Raw genomic sequence first — 21,280 nt, 5'->3', positions numbered from 1 at the left:
TTGCGCATAGATGTCTGCCTTTTATTTCTCTATCATTGTATGTGCTAATTATTTTGTTCTGGCTTCTTTTTTTTTTGTTCTGGTGTTGATATTTCAAACTCTATTGATTCTACCTGCTCCCTCACAACTGCCCTTGATCCATTCTGGTATCTAGCTGTCCACTACTCATCGCCTACGTATACCAACATACCCTAATTTTCCTGCCTAACCTTCTCGCACATCACCTAATTAGCAGAGAGCCCATAACGCCTAATATCTGTAACGCCTAATATCTGTGGTGTCTACGTTCTGTGAATTCTTTTAATTAATAACAACGTCTAACAACCTAAACACAACTTATGATCTTGAGATGAATTTTGACGGTTATAATTGTATCATGATAAACGTTTAATATCGTGACTTGTACACGTCTACAAGTACCATGAGAAAAATGAACTAAACGCTGCATACTCCTTACTAGGTGATAGTATATATGTGTGACCAATGTCTTCAATAACGATGAGCGAGTACTTCCTTAATGTCTTTGGACCTATTTTTGTTTCTCTTTTTTATTTGATATTGTTGTCTTTCCTTTACAGCATCTTTTACAGAAGTGTTGGCTTTTATTCAGCGCTAATTAACTGTTAAGTGTTGTCTTTCATATAGCCGTTTGTTTAGCGTGCATATTGGCTGTGTTATTACTTTTGTCGTTCTTACATGTTCTTACATGCTCTCTGCCTAAAATCCATTCACCCGATGAAGAAGCACGGATATTCTCTGAAACGTTGTGTTTATCATCATAGCGAACTTTACATCCCTGGAAAACTCACTTTCTTATTCGTAGCACTTCTAAATGTCTAAAAAGAGTCTACTTATAACTACAAGGAAAAGAGCTACAATGTTAAGCAATTTTACACACCAGTGGTTTCGAATATTCAACCATTCATTGAAGTAATATGTCCAATTTCATTGTGCGTTCGTGTACATACGTGCCTTGTTCAGTTTTCTTACATAATGAGTAAGTGCGTGAGTTTAGTTTTACGCCGCTTTTAGCAATATTCCAGCAATATCACGGCGGGGAACACCAGAAAATGGGCTTCACATATTCTACCCATGTTGGGAATCGAACCCGAGTCTTCGGCGTGACGAGCGAACGCTTTGACCACTGGGCTACCCCACCGCCCTCTTATATTATGAGTAAGCTTTTGTGATTATATACACAAATACAGTTGAGATGACGTAAACAGGTTTCTTACATGTTTGCATGATGACTATCCAATAAAACATGACTAGAGGACACTTGAACCACTTGGCTACCCCAGCTATGTTGGTAGGCAACATGTCAAAATGTCCAACAAGACAAGCAGGTTAAAGCGTTGTTTTGACATTGGTATTCGTGCGTTCATCATTGCAACACTTTATAACACAATAGTTCAGGTATGTTTAGTTCACATACTAGCTATATACCGAAGTATGTAGTCACCATTCTCAGCTTTTCAGTGTATTTGAGATTGGCATTCGAAAATCGGTTTCGATCAATGTCAGATAATCTTTGTCCAATTGTACTAGATTACAAATATGATAATCTTCGCTGTTTTGTGAATAACGTTTCAAAATATATTTTTTTCTAAAAATACAACTTGTCAATCTTGAAAATATGTTTGAGACCAAAGTCAAGTACCAGAAGTTATTTTACGTTGTTACGGCATATTGAGTGATGGATTGTGGACTTGAGATTGACATGACGTACTTCGAACTGGTTCTCATTGTTTGACCGTGTGACCTCTATATCTACGAACATGTTTGTGATTACAGTATTTTGGTTTGTGCTACTTCCTGGTTTCCCAGCTCACCCAGGATACACCCGTCATAAATGTTACCTGTCTGTACAGAAACAGGACGACTAAACCCTGTTTCATTGCTGCGTTGTTATTTGTCAATCCTATCGTTTCAGTCCATGGATCGTTGAGGAAGTTTTCTATGCCTGGCCGTACTTCCTTGTCCTGCGATACGCCCGTGACACATCGCTTGCTGCTGATGTGTTTTTATACGCTCAAGTACCTGTATTCTGCTGAGGTGTTTATTACGAGGAATCCGTTAGAATGAATGAATGAATGAATGTTATTTCAGAATGACTGGTTTGATGAAGGTAGTCTATTGGTTAAAGCGTTCGCCTACGACCCGGGTTCGATTCCCTACATGGATAGAATGCGTGAAGGTTATTTCTAGTATCCCCGCCGTGATATCCCACAGGAATAGTGCTAATAGCGGCATAAAATCTCACTCAATTAGTCTAGTAAAGGGACAATCGGTCAGTTATGCTGAAGTAATAGAGGAATTCAAATGTATTTGCACTCGATGCAAATCGATAAGAAACTGAAAAGGAACACTGCGATGGAAAACGATATGAAGCGATAAGAAACGGCGCGATGCAATATGATGAGATGAGATATTTGTGACGACCTCGGAAGTTGTGTACTCCATTGGCTGAAGTAGTCGTGTCGTAAAATCTAAGATTTAGAGAAACAGGATCTTGTGTTGACAACGAGGGCATTGCGTCATGGCGGTACATCGGTTACATGACTACACGAACCTTGAAACTGTCGCTAGATCGAGTATTTTGAAGCGTTTCTATCAATCCGTTTTTTGACACTTCATTTCTCCTACAAACCTTCACTTCAAATACCCTCATAGGAGTCGTCGACTTGGTAAACAATTAAAGCAATGTATGTATGTATGTATGTATGTATGTGTGTGTGTGTGTGTGTGTGCGTGCGTGCGTGCGTGCGTGCTTGCGTGCGCTTGGGTAAGTGTACAGTGGAAGCTGACTAAACCGGCACTCATCGGGACTGAAGAAATAATCCAGTTTAAACAACGTGACGGATTGCAGAGTTGATGATAAATGATCAAGCCACAGACGGGACTGCGATTTTATTCTGGTGCTGACATCTTGCCGGATTGGATAGATACCGGTTTTGACAGCTGCCACTGTAAATGGTGTACACTTGGCAATATGTTTAGCTCTTAATGTAATGTTCATTAAAATTTTCAGATAAAATGTACGACTCTCACCCTTCATATGATTCCCTAGCGAGCCATACACATCCCCTGTCTATATATGATGTCATTATAACGACTGGCTTCATTTGAAACATCTAAACTGTGAATGAATTGCTCTTAACTGGCCAGATACATCCCATAGCGAACCATACACATCATCTATCTATATACGGTTTCATGATGACTATTAGCTTCAACTGAAACATCTAAGCTGTGAATGAATTGCGCTTAACTGGCCAGATACATCCCGAGCTAGATATTTCTATAAACATCAAAAAGTTACTCAAATGCATTCAATAGTGAGAATAGCTGAACGCCACAATATTCCAGCAAATTCACTCAGGTGAGCACCAGAAATGTACCCATGTTGAGAACCGAACGTGGATGTGCGGTGTGGCATGCAAACGCTTTAACCACTAGCCTACCACATCCCTCTTTATGACAATGACATTTCGAATATTCTAATTTTGAGTTTCAGTAGGAATGTCATGACTGTTGAAAAATACGAGGCTACCTTTGTTTAAACAACTGATAAACATATTTACATAGTCGACATCTTGTCATAGGCAAACAAACTCCAAACCATGAGCAAATACAATCTTTTGTCATCGTGGTTATTAATGCTTAGCGTCCAGTACTGGCTAGAGTTATGAGCTTGATGTAAATCTGGCATTGTGATCTGTAATTTGGAGTGAGTGAGTGAGTTTTAGTTTTATGCCGCTTTTAGCAATATCACAAGAAAACGACTTCACATGTTTTACGTGGTCGTACCGGGAAGGATAAAATTTAAATTTCAGATGGCAAAAATGTATATTTCGGTTTTCCCGGGAGAGCTAATCAGGGGAGTACCGCCAAAGCTAAAGATAGTAGCGTCCAGTACTGGCTAGAGCTATGAGCTTGATGTAAATCTGGCATTGTGATCTGTAATGTGGAGTGAGTGAGTGAGTTTTAGTTTTACGCCGCTTTTAAAAAGCTAAACATACGAGACCAGGAAGCTTAATCCATGTCGGGAGTAGAAAGAATTATTTTCAAAACAATTATAATCTTCGCTTCTTTAGAACTTTATACTTGAAGTTCTTTTCTTTTATCCACCACCATCGGCGGTACGAAAGCAGAGATGTTGATGAGATATTTACGTAGCAATTAAATGCTTGTCGTAAGAGGCGACTAACGGGATCGGGTGGCCAGGCTCGCTAACCTGGTTGACACATGTCATCGGTTCCCAGTTGCGCAGATCGATGTTCATACTGTTGATCCCTGGATTGTCTCACCCAGACTCGATAATCCACAGACCGCCGCCATATAGCTGGAATATTGCTGAGCGTAAAACTAAACTATTTCACTCGCTCTACCCCACTGACCCATGAAGTTGAGGTATTGTTAATCTACATCAATATTGGACAACAGGTACATCAGCTGTAAAGGTAATCTGACACTTTCGGTCAGGTTTCGGCCACTTTCATGAATTTTAAGTTCAACAGAGTCTATAATTTAACAGTTACCCTGATATCGGAACCATTCCATAAAAGCAAGTGTTGAATACAAAACAACATGAATTATTAACGGATTACGGTCTGAATAGCATAACCAACAGTCGCGTGAATCAGTGCTTTCTGTCCAATGTCGACCCGAGTCCAGACACGGGGATTCCCCTACTGTGACGTCACAATACAACTCACGCCTGACGGAGGCCTTCCTGCGCACATTCTAAATCATTATAAAAGCGAAAATACGCAGGCGAGGTACTCAGAACTTGCTTCCTGTGACCGAAAAGGTGAATCTATATGATGGTACAAGGTAAACTATCCATTTTGTTTATTTTAGAAATAATTCGATTATTTTGATACAATACGTATGTTGGCGGTGTTAACTGTTTGGTTGTCAGCTAGTCACCATTAGTTGATGTGATGTTTTGGTTTTAGATATTAACTGGAAAATTTACCCGCATGAACTACAGGACTGATTTTTCTTCGTATGCCTGCGACGTGGAAAGGTACTGTAGAATTGACCTATTGTTATAAATGTTATTATTATAAATAATCGAATCTGAACCGCTAAGCCAGTGATAGATATCATGAGCAAAGATCCGCGACCTTCGTCCGTGTTTACTTTTAAGCCGCTTTTAGCAAAACCACGGCATCGAACCCAGGTCTCCTGCACGATGAGCGAACACTTCACCCAGACAGCCTCCATTTGACTGGGTCTCACGGGTTTAGGTTGGATATTCATGAACAGCAAAAATATCAAATACAGTTAACTAAATTTGTAGCGAATATTCTTATAACACCTTCACCTATATACCGAACTCGATTTTAGGCTGTTTGTTTGAATATGTATATTTTGGTCGAACTGTGTACTACGGACTGCGTCCATATCGAGCACTAATTAGTGGTCACCTTGAGACCGTTATGCCGATAGTTCATTGTATACGGTCCATATACAGGCCGGCACGACAGTGAGAGATTGTCTGGAACGAAATACTTTAATACAGGCACAGAAATTGTATATTGCTGACAAAGGCGCTACAAAAGGCTAAAAAGATAATAGTTCTGTATTATTACACTTTTTCAGAAATTCATAATGACTATGGAATGCAATAATACTAAGATAAAAAAAATCAATTTTACAACCTGAGATCTTTGTGTCATTATACTCTTTCATTATTAATTAACGATTGAAAACAGTGGAACATATATCGAAGTCATTAGACATAAAAAAACGGACAGAAACTAAACACGAACAGCTGTGTGATGCAGCCTCCAGTGATTTATCGTCCATACTGAGAATGACACTGTGTGTATGGGGATACTGTGTTGTGCACGTACATCACAAGCGTTGGGTCCATCCCAAGCATTGTGTGTAGAGAAATGGTGGTGACTTCATAAATTTTCTGTCCTTGGAAAACTTGTCAAAGTTTATTGTCCAAATTCAATTTGAAAGTACTTGTTCCCCCATTTTTTAAAGAGTATATAATACTGTGCAATCATCGTTTCAGATTTCCGCTGTGTCGATAAGTGGGCCATTGCTCACGTAAATAGATCCTTAAACACACAAATCCCTTCCGAGAACTGGTCACTTCTGAGAATTAGGGGATTCCAGTTCGTTATTTATCAGTTGAGCGTTCACCGTGTCCTCAATATTCACGTTGGAGGTGTGTTTTTTTTATGCAAACACTCCTCACATTCCACGGTGTATACGTGTACAAAGGCATACCGAAAACTGACACAGACAAAGGCGTAGGGTGTGCTTGCTTCCATGCAGTCTGTTTGTTCGTTGCCATATAGTAAATTTCGTTTTGTTGCAGCCATTGCATTGGTAACGTTTAGCAGTATTTAGTCAATTCCTTACAAAAACACATAATATACTGACATAGGTCATAGATGGGCTTAATCTGCCTTTCTATCATGCATTCGTTACCGTATGATGGATTTTGTAACCGCTCAGACAGTTCCGCAACAACCTTTTGAAAACGGCCACATTGAACATCCTTTTTCGCATTTGAGACACTTGCAGCATGCGGCATAAAACTAGACTCACTCACTGCTGTTTTGTCAATAACTGATATAGTTGGTAGTTGTGGATGGTCTATTTTATGTCAATACAATGGCGATGATGATGATGATGATGATGATGATGATGATGATGATGAAACCTATTTGATCCATTCAGTTGATTGAATCTGCAACTTATAAAAATGTCATTTCCTCCTGTGAGCGACACGGAACAACCCGCCTGATACTCTCAATCCATCGCTACAAGATAGAGATACGATCAGATATTCGAGGATGATCAGCTTCAGGTAACCTCCCCCTGTGACGTCATGCTACGAGTCGATACGATTGGTTGATACGCCGGTTAACTTTGGAAGTAGGAAGTGCGTATTAGTCGATGGGCGTGGAGTGCACTCCCTGCAGGAAGTCAACGCAACCTTGCTGGCCCATATTTTATTAATTATTGAATATGCTATAAACTCTGATTATATCATAATCAACCCACTGTCTCTCTTTCCCTGCAGCCATCGTTCGTCACATGCATTTCCATTAAAAAAAATATCAGCTGCCAGGACCAAAGCACGATTCGATATATCCGTCAGGTCGTTTTAAGCATGTTCGTTTTCAACATTGTTTACTGTATCCACTTCGCTGCCAGATCAAAACAAAATCCATTATTTTGGTCAGATGTGACAGAACGGGTCGAAGAAGCTGCGCTTTGTCAGTACAGAATACAATGTATCGGAAAGAATGCATTCATTGCAGTCTATGTTCAGACTGAAGGGCTCGAGGTACTCTTCGAGTTATCCGAGATTCTACACAACAGTAAACTGACCAAAACAGAAACGCCTAGGGATCATGTTTTTACTTCGAAACAGCCTCAACTTCTATAGAATCGTGTTCTACTACATTACATTTCATAAAATAATTTGGGTAATTTCGTTGTGACGCAAGGTATATTTATCAGCATAAAGACATTTACATATTCAGATGATGAAGACTCACGGTCGATTTTTCCAGTGGGTACAATGCGGGAAGCATATTTTGGGTTTCCCTTGCCATCATATTGCTGGATTATTGCTAAAGTGTCCTAAAACTAAAAGATCTCACAGATGTATTATATACTCAGAATATGAGAAAAAGTATTTCCACACTAGTGTTATTTTAAGCCAACCGGACACACAGGAAATATTTCTGGTTGCAGTCGTGAGCTGTTATCAGTTACATGTACATATAAACATTTGTTATAGTCTTAGATTCTAGTGCATTGTCATTTATCGACGATAAAGTCCAACATTCAAAATAGACAGGCGCCATATCTACATTCCCAATGTAGAGCTGATCACACGGGACAACATGTTCTAACAAGCTCCTCTGCAGCACCCACGACGCAACATTAAACTAGCTGAATCACATCGTCACACGGAGCTTTATTCATGCCCTCAGAACACTATGTTATCAACCTGTTCGTATCACGATTAATCTCAGTGGTTGTCGTATCACTAGTAGAGGGAGTTGATCACGTGTATATATCAGCTGAGTCTATCGGTCTTCGTGAATAATCTCTCGTGATTACGGCATATAATTAATAACAGCTTTTGAATAACAGTACTAGTGTTTGTCCTTCTGGAGTTATCACCAAGCGACAGAAACCGGAACGCACTAATCACGCTGGAGGAGACAGGAACTTAGTCTACTATGAACCTCATCCTGGTAGGCGCTAGATGGTGAAATGTATGTATCGCGGTTTCAGTTCTGCTGACAAATTTTAAAAACGTGAAATATAATCAAGTTCGTTGTGAAAGTTCCGTTTGGCTGTCGAGGAAACTCAAAACACGGATATCTTCGTCACGGGTTGTTCTCACGGGGGTGTTATGGGACCGAATTTAGAGTGGTGAGTATTGTTCTACTCCGCTTTTGGCAATATTTCAGCAATGTCACGCCTCGGGACACAAGAAATGGGCTTCATACATTGCACCCATGTGGGAAATCGAACCCGGGTCTTCGGTGGTATGAGCGAACGCTCAACCATTAGACTACCCCACAGCCCGGATCAAATTTAGAATGGGATCAAATTTTGTTAAGCTTAAAACATAACGTTCGGAGGGGCTACACAATGTGTCCCTGCATTCATTCCACTGAGTCTGACTGAAGATGAGTGCCACTTTATTTTTGTTTGTGCCAGTTATAACAATTTAATATATAATATTTAATATTTTCCAGACGTGCATTGTCAAACCGCGTGTAAATATTTATAGAAAGCATATATGGGAATGGAGATCAGTTCCTTCGTCCACAAGGTCCAGCAAAGCTATAAACTACTTAAACAGCCCAGTTAATGACAGGGTATCAGAAATATTGCAACAACAATCACGTGGGGTGACACCATGCATGGCTACACATTGTCCCCATGTGGGGACGTGAACCTAAGTCTTCAGCGAAAGCTCTATCCACTGGTCTACCTCACATGGCTTAATAGTGAGTTTAGTTTTACGCCGCACTCGGTAATATTCCAGTTATTTGGCGGCGGTCTGTAAATAAGCGATTGTGGTCCAAAACAATCCAGTGATCAACAGCATGAGCATCAACATGTGTGAACCAAGTCAGTGAGCTTGACCACCTGATCCCGTTAGTCACCTCTTACAAGCATAGTCGCCTTTTATGGCAAAGCATGGGTTGCTTAAGGCCTGTTATACCCCGGGACATTCACGGGTCACGTGTGTTAATAGACCGACGCGTAGTCAAACAAAAAGTAAATATCTTATTGAGAAACAAATGTAGCTGTAAACATATACCACAAATATATTCATCTACCGAGCAAATCTTAGTGGAGCCCAAACTTATCTATGCATTAATGTGTTCTCAAAGATGGTCGAATCTCGAAAACTGGCGAATATGTTTACAGGGAAATTGCATATGTTGCATATACGAGAGGGAATGAGTGAATTCTATTTTCTTTAAAAATTCAGTAATAATACAGCATGAATCCATACACAGTGCCGCTGTGGGGAATCGATCTCAGGCCTTCGGCGTGAAGAGCGAACGGTTTAATCAGTAAGCTACCCCGTGTACGTAAGTGTAGATATGTGGGGTGGCATCCGACGTTATCTCAGCTTACACATAGATAACAGGTTACAGGTGCTACATTGGCAAATGAGGAAGAATCGAAGAGAACACCTGTCTTTTATTCAGTACATCAAGACACGTGAAGATCCAGGATAGAATAGAACTTCAGAAAAACGAGCGACTAACGGGTTCGGGTAGTCAGGCTCACTGACTTGGTTGGCACATGTCATCGATTCCCAATTGCGCAGAGCGATGCTCATGATGTTGATCACTGGACTGTCTGGTCTACACTCGATTATTTACAGACCGCCACCATATAGCTGGAATATTGGTGAGTGTGGTTTAAAACTCCTATACTCGCTCAGTACATCAAACCGTCGGCCTATTTGAGGACAATTACAGATCGTTTCGTGTTACGCCACGGGACTGAAGTATTGTGGTTCACAAGCGGATCTTTAGCGTACATTAGTGCTGGTATGTTTGTATTATACAGTGGGTGTGATGAGGCATGTGGTTCCAAGGTTTAAGTGTTTTGTAACTTGGTGAAGTTTTGACAATAGTCACGCCAAAGACCCGGATTCGATTCCCTACATGAGTGAAGCCCATTTTCTGGTGTCCCCTGTCGTGATATTGCTGGAATATTGCTAAAAGCGACGTAAAACTAAACTCACTCGCTCACTCACTTTGACAATATGTTCCACTTGTACCACGATGCAAGTTGTACCGTAGTACATGTATTACAGTTTGTGCCGTGGCACTGGTTGTATCGTGCCACCTGTTGTACTGTGTTGCAGGTTGTATCGTGTCACATGTACTGTGTTGCCGGTTCTATCGTAGTACATGTTGAATTTTATTACAGTTTGTGCTGTGGTGTAGTACTGGTGTTATCGTGTCACATGTTGTACTATCTAGCAGGTTGTATCATGGCACATGTTGAACTATGATACAGGTTGTATCGTGTCACATGAACTATGTTGCAGGTTGTATCGTGTCACATGTTGCACTATGGTACAAGCTGTATCGTGGTACATGTTGAACTATGTTACAGGTTGTATCGCAACGCTATGTTACAGGCTGTATCGTGGCACGGGTTTTGCTTTATTACAGATTGTGTTCTGACACAGTATGTATCGCTGTACAAGTACTAGTTGTATCAAACCGGTAAATGTGCAGTTGAGAGAGGCACGGATGATAGAGTGCGGTTTATGTGTTTTTGGATTTGGTACCTGTTTTCAGTGCGGTACAGGTGTGTTCTAACGCCGTACGTGTGTGTTATATTTCAAATATGCGGTATACGCCATTTAAGTTATATCATATATTTTCAATGCGTCTTGTGCAGCAGTACAGGTGTGTCGAGCCTAACACAAATTTCAAATACAGCAGTCCAGGGTCTCATTTCACTAAGGAGCCTTTATTAAGGTTCACCCAAGGATACCTTAGTGACTTACGATCACCTTAGTGCTTTGTGAAAGTACACCCAGGGTTGATATTGTCCAGCTTCCGCTGTGCAGTGAAACGGTTAACAATGTCGGGCTTTCACCGCGTGTTCAGCTGTACATGTGGGGCATGCAAATATTTGTACCGCGTCTAACACATGGGCCGATTCTATACTGTGGTAACACTGTATAACAAGGTTCATCTACTCTCCTCTGGATACAAAGTATGTTGGATATTTATGTTACATGTCCCCTTCAGATGTCCTCATTATATCGTCCTTATAAAAATAATAGAGTGAACGAGATAATACAGTGATTGATGTTGTGACGGGCGCCTTCTAGATCATTCCAAAAGACACCCAGTCTGACCACCCAATCCCCAGTTTGCTGAGGATCCGCACGAGTCTATACTCCTCATGAGTGGAACTGAGTATGAGTGAGTGAGTGAGTGAGTTTAGTTTTACGCCGCAGTCGGCAGTAATCCAAGTATATGGATAATAGAGTCTGGACCAGACAATCCCATGATGGATATCATAAGCATCGCTCTACATACCTGAAAACGAAGGCATGTGTCAACAGAACCTGACCACCCGATTCCGTTAGTCGCCTCCTATGACAAGCATGGGTTACTGAAGACCAATTCTAACCAGGATCTTCACGGGTAGTGTATGGACAAAATTAAATAGGTAAACGCCAGTGGAATATGTTTCACTGATTATTTGATATTCCCTCTTATCATTTCAGAACCAAAATACGGACATGTGAAACTTCCCATCATGACAAACAGCTCAAATGAACCTGGCGGGCTCGACTCGGACAGTTCTTCAGTGTTTCTCGGAAGCAGCGCGACCTATAGTGGGGAGTACAACGCTATCTTCACTCCAAGACGGCAGTGGTCAACCAGCAGCCCCGAGGAATGTGACGAGTGTTGTTTGAAGTGCTGGTGCGGAGCGTGTTATTTCCTTGGTTACGTGTTCTGCGTACGACCAATGACGCGTGCTAAACGTGCACAGATTTTATGGATATATTGTTTTCTCCTGGCAGCCATTGGGGCGGCTGTGTGTGCTCTGGGTATTTTCGGACCTTACAAGGAAGACATTGCGCCCACAGACATGCGCGCTGTTGACAGGAAGATATCAACTTTTTTCTGTGACAGCCTCACTCTGGATTCAAACTCCAAGTTTTCGGCGTACCTTTTCGACTCGCATCCAGAGGTGGATCCAGACAGGCTACAACATTACCATCAGCGAGATTCGGTTTATATTGTAAATGGCGATTACATCTACTGGAAATTTTATCTTTTGGAGGGATCTGTGATAAATGTGATGTCGTGTTCCGACGCAGATGTTTATCTTTATGTTATCAAAGGTGAAGACAGCTTTAGCACTTGGAAAAAACACAGAGATTGTAACGACTGTTTTATCAAAGCGATGCTGGTGACTAAACAATGTGGGAACTCCATGGATCATTACAGGTTGAACGCTACAACGTCTGACGACTATTTCTTTGTCTACAGCAGCAACATCTACGACACTTGGGTGACAGCAGAATTTCAGTTAAGGAGGACACTGTATGACACTAACGGATCAATATCTTCATGTTTACACAGTGTAGACTGTGACCTTGACCTTGACCTGAACTCAAAGCAGGTCATCGTATATCATGTATCGGATGACAGTTTTCCTGATGACTTTTCCATGACAACTACGTGCAATGCAAGACCGAGTGTTTACGTTCTAGTCTTCTGCGCATGTCCACTCATCTTAGGTTGCGTCTTGACTATTTTCGTATGTGTATGCTGCAAGAACCCACAGAACAATGGACTCCGACAAATCAGTCCTCCTCGTCGTCGCGTGTTATCTCGTTTCCCGAACGAGAGGACATCGTTGTTGGCAGGTCGACCTAGGGCTGAGGTGCCTCAACCGCCGAGATATGAAGAAGTGGATTCCAGCGCTCCGCCTCCTTATGAACACATTTCTCCCTGATACTGACAAACCTTAGAATGACTCAGTGATCGAGTGATGACTATAGCTCACCTGCTTTTGGGTGAGTGAGTTAATGTGCGTTTACCCACTGTTCTTGAAATATTACGGCGGGGCACAACAGAAATGGGTTTCACACACTGTCGAACCTGGGCGTTCGACGTGACAAGCGAACGCGTTCAACGTGACGATGTAAGGCTTTTTCTCACACATTTCTCCTTGATACTGACAAACCTTAGAATGACCAAGTGCGTGAGTGATGACTATAGCTCACTTGTTTTTTGGGTGAGTGAGTTAGGGTGCGTATACGCAATGTTTCTGAAATATTACGACGGGAGGACAACAGAAATGGGTTTCACACATTGTCGAACCCGGGCGTTCGACGTGACAAGCGAACGCGTTCACTACTGGGCTACCCTACCGTCCCTATGAATAAGTAACTGATTTCAAGCTATTTGAGTGAATGAGTGACTTTAGTTCTGCGCCGCTATTAACAATTTTCTATCAATATCACGGCGGGATCACCAGAAATGGGGTTCACACATTGTACAAGTGTTGGAAATGGGACTCGAGTCGGTGACGAGCGAACACTTAAACCGCTGGGCTATCCCGCCGCCCCTCAAGCGTTTTTAAACTTTCGAAGATCCGCATTAGAATTGATCTTCAGTAACCCATGGTTCTCGTTAGAGGCAACTAACAGGATCGGGCGGTCAGGTTCGCTGATTTGGTTGATGTATGGCATCGATTCCTAATTGCGTAGATCGATGTTCATGTTATCACCGGATTGTCTTGTCCAGAATCGATTATTTGAAGACCACCATTTATAGCTGGAAGATTACTGAGTGCGACAAAAAACAACCCAACAATTTTGAGTTCGTATCGTATAACGATCAAACCAGGACTGTTTACTTCCTTCTCTACCGTCCATATTTTTCTCAATAATAAAACGGCCACGGAGTGGTATCTATACAATGGTGCTCTGCTGAGGAGGTCAGTTTACCAGCGGGGCCTGATCGTTTCAGTTAACAATTGTTGTCTTTGTGATTATATTCATGTCGAGATGCATGTAAATTTATGTCTGATCACTATCTACCTCATTAAATGTAGAACTGGCTTCCGTGTTACTGGTATTATCATGAATGTCAAGATCGCTGGAATTCGAAGATGTTACTGCTGAAAGGGCAAATCTTGATACAGATTACATGTTGAGCATTAAACCTGTTGATGTCCAGTATGCATACCAGTCAAAGAAAAAGTAGGGATACTAGATTTACAACATTGACAAAATGGAAATGATGAATACCAGGGGGAAACAGGCGATGATGAAAAATTTAAAAATTTATTAATGTGACAGTTTATTCCATTCCTTTGGAAATGTTCCAACTGTATGGATATAAATTTATAATTTACTTTTTCTCATATGCATTCGTACTGGAAGGAGGAATGCTCGGAAAATGGAATATCCCTGGGGCTCCTACAACTCTTGCTGCCTCTAGACACACCGAGTTTATTGTGGCTCTCTCATTCTAACGAGGGACCCAGTTCACAGCTGGGTGGACTGGGACACATAGTCACAGTACTTTGTACACGTTTACAGCCGTTGCTGTAGGTGTTTGTACATATATATGTGGCCACCATCTGGTCACATATCAACGGATTCGTGGGTTCCTTTAAATACACGGGGTTGTGTACTGAACACTAGGGGTTGTGACATCACTGAAAGAGTCTGCACACAAAGTTGACGATCCAGACATCTCAGCCTCGTTGGATCACTAGCCTGGCGCTTTAGCCACCTCGTCCACAATGTTTGAATTGTAAATGATTTTTCTGACAAGAACGAGGATACGTAACAAGCTTTTTTCATCATATTGTAGTTTTGTTTTTTTGGGAGTTTCTAAGCATGATTAGCCTTATCCAGTGGGTATCTCTGAGCTGTTTCTCAAAATGTAATGAGGATGAAGAGAATATTTGTAACGCGCCCATTCTAGCTATCTACTTAAAACACGCAGTTTGATCATCATTAGGCTGGATTTACACTACAACCGTTTTTGGATGCGATGCGTCATGCGTTGCGTAAAAAAAACGCACATCATGTAATTTCATTTATTGCAATACACTACGACAGACTTTTCAATGCGTTGCGTTGCGTCGCGTTGCGTCGCGTTGGAAATAGGTGCTGCACCTATTTTTGACTCAACGCAAGGGAAATCGCATGGGAATTCCTATCGATGACGTCATATTTTGCACGAGCAACAGGGACTTTCCCGAAGACCCACATGGATGAAAACATGAGGTGAGTGATTGTCGGTCACTGGGTGCACCCACCACCTTCTCTTGACTTTAGCGTGCTCTTTTTCAAGAGCATGATAAAGTAAAAGTTCAATTTCCTCCTCTTCCTCTTCTTCTTCCTCGATGATAAACAAAAGACTTGCCTTGAACTTGTCAACCCTGTTGTGTTGCATTGCTTTCTGAATCAATCAACAAAGTCAACTGAAATTGCAAGTACAAATGCAGTGATTAAATAGAAAGCAGCCAGTTGGCATATATTTTGGTATAAATCGTAGGCATTGGGCAAAGCAACAAATGCAGTGATTAAATAGAAAGCAGCCAGTTGGCATATATTTTGGTACAAATCGTAGGCATTGGGCAAAACAACGCGACACGTGAAAAAAAAACGGTCGTAGTGTAAACCCAGCCTTACTCGGATACCCCATGCGCTAGAAGCTTCATAGTCTCAGAACTTATTGTAACCTGAGCTCTATGCACGGACCACACAACTCCGCGGTCTAATGTGTTTCCACCCAACCACTCGTTGTATTCTGAACTGTTGGCACGCCGGTCATCAAAAAAGTCATTCACGCTTGGAGCAGTCAAAGCAAGTTATCTATCAACAAACAACACAAATATCTGGAACTATTTCATTTGCACCTCGATTGGTTTGTGAGTGAGTGAGTTTAGTTTTACGCCACTTTAGCAATATTCCAGCAATATCACGGCGGGGGACACCGGGAAATGGGCTTTACACACTGTACCCATGTGGGGAAACGAACCCGGGTGTTCGGCGTGACGAGCGAACGCTTTAACCACTAGGCTACCCCATCGCCCTGGTTTATGATGAAACGAATAATTGTAGAATAAATACTGATCATTTGTACCAGTTCTCCATTTATTGACCAGTATGAATGAATGCATGTCCGCAGTTAATATTATGAGGTGACAGGTACTCGTAATCCTCTGTGAGTTAAGCAATACGTCGTTACTTTTGCAACTGAGTATACATCCCGATACATGGCCTTCTTTCCTGCAATGCCTACTGGAATGGTCAGTTAAACACTGCATTCCATATGTATAGTGTTATTTTATTACCTACGAGGACGAACATATCGGATTCATATTTTCCATACGATGCCCTAGTCCCCTGGATGCCCCTGGGAAATGTGTAAGAATACTAAACGACCTTCCGCGTAAAACCATTTCTGCTGCCAAACTGCTGCGAAATTGCCTACAGTGTGAGGACTCTCAGTTTTCCGCGAGTCAAGCGACAGGGATATTAGCATTGTGACGTCACAACTTTGAACCATTTGACGTCATACGTTAAGCGATATTACACTAGTGTAATATTATTTCGGAGATAAACATCATGTGTTGGCCAATTTCCGGGTGTTATTGAGTATTTGAAGGACGGGAATGTATTTGGAACCGACGGCGTTAGCCGGAGGTTTCAAATGAAATATTCCCGTGCTTCAAATACTCAATAACACCCGGAAATTGGCCAACACATGATGTTTATCGACATTGTAAACAAAAAAGTAAACCAAAGGGGTTTTAGTGTCTGCACTCGTTTACATCGAACACGGACACAGCAGTGAAGTGTCATCAGCTGGCCGTTTCAGCTGGTTCTCATGGTAGCATCTGGAGTTGCTCATTTGTGACGTCATTCTAACTTTACGTCACAATATGATTTGAATGACGTCACCACTGTCGATGACACAACAAAACAATTGTTTACGTGTCAATACGCGGTGAATAGTCTTTCAGTTTCCGGGAATCTAATACCATTTAATCATGTTTTTCAAACAATCAGATTACAGAACACAGTAACTTTTGGTTTACAATACGGGACAAATTTTGTGGATTGCAACTTCTTGAGTTTATTTTAGTATCTTCCACGGGCGAGTAATAAATGTATTTTAAATACACCAAGCACATACATATGTATGTATGTATGTATGTATATATGTATGTATGTATGTATGTATGTATGTATGTATGTATGTATGTATGTATGTATGTATGTATGTATGTATGTATGTATGTATGTATGTATGTATGGATGGATGGATGGATGGATGGATGGATGGATGTATAGTTTACAGTTTGGGATTCTGCAGGAAATTCCTTCTGCCTTTTTCTTGATACTATCCACTATTGTCTCAGACCAAGCTAAAGTGCTTAAGATTACCTTTCACATTGACTTCATCGTAAACGTCGCCATTTTTCATAATACATGCATATAAAATCGCAATTCAGAGCGGTATTTGCTGTATGTTCTGAACTATAAAAATCGGATAAACACTATGAGCATTGAGTTTCAAAAATAGCATATTAATGACCCCTGATATTAAGTTTTCGTGTAACCGCCAATGAACCCAGAATCGGTAGGGATGTTTTCGATAACACAATTACACGAACACCATATTGAATAGTGTTTACAAAATCACGTTTCGAGAAGGCCGGTATTGAGACGCCTATTACATCACGTATAGTTTATAGTTAGCTGCGATAAATGCATCATTGAATTCCCCAAACATCTTAGAATCAAATTACAAGTGGTCTTTGTCATCAATACCAACTGTCTAGATAAACGGAAACGAAAGATACTGGGCATGAGAACGAACGCTGTGCCCGAAAAACTGCGCTTGTTTGAAATTTAAACAAAGAAAAACTCCGAATTAACACTGCGTAGCATTTCCGTGTATTTTCCGACATCCAGTCGTCCAATCATTGCTTACAATGATTCAATATTCAGGAGAAGAGTATCTTAGCAAGAAACAGCAAATTAAAAGTAGATAAAATGCAATCATTTGATAATCTATTAGAAACTGTCAAAGTTTCCCTGCAGCGTGAAGCCATGACTGACGCAAATTGACGCTAGTATTGCAACGACAATGGTCCTTATCGGTATTTCTGGCTTCTTCCGTCAATTACAATGTAAACGGTAAATTCATACAACAATACACAGATAGTCAGAATAATTCTGATTACTTACCTCTCACATGTATGTACAAAAGATCCCTGAATCAAGGAGAGAGTCCTCGCAAAATCCTCCGTACTCTTGTCAGCGAAGCCGCCATTTTGAAAGAAATTGGTCATCAGTAGATATAACACACTTCACCAATGTTGTCCATATTAGGCAATTTCTTTTAAGTCAAGGTCGTTTGAACAAGAGTAAACACAATGGCAATATCCTTCCGATTACACTTTCAGTATTAAGATGCATATTTTGGGTTTCGTTCACGTGTTTTTTCACGAAACATATTTCCTTATCTACATATATCCTTGTTCAACATCATATCGTATATGGATATAGGATGTGCGTTTTTATTCTTTGAAATCTTTTCATCGTTTGAATAATCTTTACACGGGAAATTGACTCGGTAAGTATACTGTACCTATCCACAAGGAAGGTGAAGGAACAAGTTTTACGGATGATCAACTTCTTTATTTTCACCATTCCTTCACCTTTAGCTCTGCAACTTCTAAAGTGCCTCTAAAACAGTTTACTCTACACAAGTGTTGGAAGATCACACGTAGATCAGTACGTTGGGACTAATATTGCAATTTCATATGAACAGGTTACTAAACATTTAATTCTAGCTTATAAGTAAAACGGATAATATTAATGAAGATGATTTGAACATTTTATGAAATGTATATGCACACATATTTAAAAGAATTGGGAGGTTCACTGCATTTGTTTGTGTCGTTTGTACAGACTGAACAATTTTGAAAATTGATTGATAATGGGGAAACGATGTGCATAGGGAACTTGCAATCCTGATGCCAGATATCAAGAGAGGCTACAGAATGCGATTTTCATTCTTTTCCGAAACCAAAGACCCGTTTGGAAACCGTTTTGGTGTCGTGTTTGTGATGGAGTTGGGCTTGTTGAAGACCCCATTATCGGCTGAATACCAACATCAACAAACACAGATATGAGTCTTCAAAGGTATATTTAATCATTGATACATAAACCTTTGAAATAATTGTCAAAAGGGGACGATTTCAGTGGGTTTACCGGTCTACTGGAATATGTCGATGCTGGAATTACATGTTACGTATCTTTAATACAGATCTTATGCGTGTAAGCCTACTGACAGCTAACAAAGCTTATCAAATATTAATTTTGTTTTGTTTTACATTCGATTTTATTTTAGTTTTTCTTCTTTTTTAAAATATTTATACTCAGAACTACACTTTACAATTCCTTACAAATTTACTTTTCCTTTGAGAAGCTGATATTATGATCAATAAAAATATGCAAGTTAAATTGTCAAGTTGAGGTACTGCCTGCAGATAAGGTGTTTTTGCGCCATATTACGAAAATCATTTTTTGACTTTGCACACTTTAAACATATGTGATAAGTTCTAGAGTTTCTGGGGAATCTTATAATCAGTTCACTGTTCTGACAGTATTTCAAGGATCCGAGTGGACCAACAGCAGAGTTTCCATAGCATATTCCTCCGATATTGTGGGGAGATTCAACACCATCCCGGCCACTACCAAGAAAGAGGGTCTGTTTGGATACCAGTGTTATATTCCTAAGGTATAATTCAGTCAGAACAAGAAGTGTATATAACAGCATGGCATTTCAAGAATACAATGCCGAAAAGAGTTGTTTAAATGTTTTTATGCTCCTATCGCAAACTTTACTATTATTTGAAAAGGGGTTCGCTAATGTGAGAAACAACACCTCACAACGAAAGAATGGTACATCATCTATTTTATTTAGTCCTCACATGTCGGTGTATGATGATTTTATTCAACCCCCAAACTTGGGCACAGAAAAAAAATAATACATTAATTGAGCCATCTAAAATAATGTAACTACGTTGTTATAAAACAAATATGATAATACCAGCATAGAACAAAAATTAGTTTTCCCTCTGTCAAGTTATGATGCATCATATTTACAGTATGAGAAAGGTCACCGTGAAATTAGGTCTTTATTTATTAAGGGCTCCTTGTTTCTGACTCTATGTCCACTGCGCCACATTTTTTGGATTAAAAGACCTCGCAATGTGTTTTGAGTTGTCACAGCCAATTAGTGAAATATTCAATACCTAGACTGAACAAATGTACTTCGAAATGGGCCAGTTAAGTATATGACAACATGCACGTGCAATTCTAATTCTTTTTAATATGCCTGCAGAATTTAGAAAGGAATATCCTTCAACCATGATCATTATTGATGAGACAGAACTGAAGACTCAAGTACCGTGTGCTTACAGTTATACAACGACTGTAAGTCAAGTCAAGTGTCTTGTTGGTTGTGACCCTAGTGGCTCATTTGTTTCTGAATTGTTTTTCAGATAAAGCTTAACTGATCAAACATGTTTCACTATTCAAAACTATTTCAAAATCCGTTTTCATACACGAAACATTTTCAGCCAAAATAGATAACATATGTATAATTGAATTGTCCATTCTGAAGCCAGAAAAGGGTGTAGTTTTGTACAGATGATAAGAATATATGTTGTTGCATACTGTCATATGAATGTGAAATATGCCTAATTTCATTTTCATGAAATGTTAGTCTTGTTACTACAAACGAGATGTACCGATTGTAATGTTTTGTCTGTTTAGAGAAACAGGATCCATAGAGCCCCACAGATGAAAATATTACTTGACATGAAAAGACTGATCCCAGCTGGATAGCTCGAGTGGAGTGTTTACGGTGGGTACATCTCTCTGCAACGCGTACTGCAGTGGGATGCCATCTAGCTCCTGTGGCACTCAGCTGTCAGCATTGCTGACATGTGGAAGTCAGCAACAATATTCATCCAAATTGATTTATCTGACAACTCGTTATCTGGGCAGATATGAACACATAGTTTCTGAAAATTAAAACAATTAATCTTTAGTTCAATGCATTTATACTCTTTATAGACCACTAAAATCAACTTTTAAATTGCGCCTGTTTTAGTGATTAAGTGAAAAACAGTTTTGACAATTCAAAATCTAAAATTATTTCCAAAACATCAA

General features: G+C 40.3%; 1 protein-coding gene across 4 annotated transcripts; it reads left to right on the top strand.

The window, feature by feature from the left end:
- Positions 1–4,704: 4,704 nt before the first annotated feature.
- LOC137282293 (uncharacterized) lies at positions 4,705–14,128 on the top strand. Of its 4 annotated transcripts, XM_067814032.1 has the most exons (3): positions 4,705–4,836; positions 4,962–5,032; positions 11,777–14,128. In XM_067814032.1, the coding sequence occupies exons 2-3, from the start codon at positions 5,014–5,016 to the stop codon at positions 13,015–13,017; spliced, it is 1,260 nt and encodes a 419-aa protein (XP_067670133.1). In that variant the 5' UTR covers positions 4,705–4,836; positions 4,962–5,013; the 3' UTR covers positions 13,018–14,128. The 4 variants fall into 4 exon arrangements, with proteins under 4 accessions (XP_067670133.1, XP_067670134.1, XP_067670136.1 ...); XM_067814033.1 differs by lacking the exon at positions 4,962–5,032 and having other exon boundaries at positions 4,754–4,836; XM_067814035.1 differs by lacking the exons at positions 4,705–4,836; positions 4,962–5,032 and adding an exon at positions 8,017–8,264.
- Positions 14,129–21,280: the final 7,152 nt, after the last annotated feature.

Source organism: Haliotis asinina, chromosome 4, assembly GCF_037392515.1.
Source record: "Haliotis asinina isolate JCU_RB_2024 chromosome 4, JCU_Hal_asi_v2, whole genome shotgun sequence".
NCBI classification, from domain to species: Eukaryota; Metazoa; Mollusca; class Gastropoda; order Lepetellida; family Haliotidae; genus Haliotis; species Haliotis asinina.
This window is presented reverse-complemented; position numbering and strand designations above follow the sequence as displayed.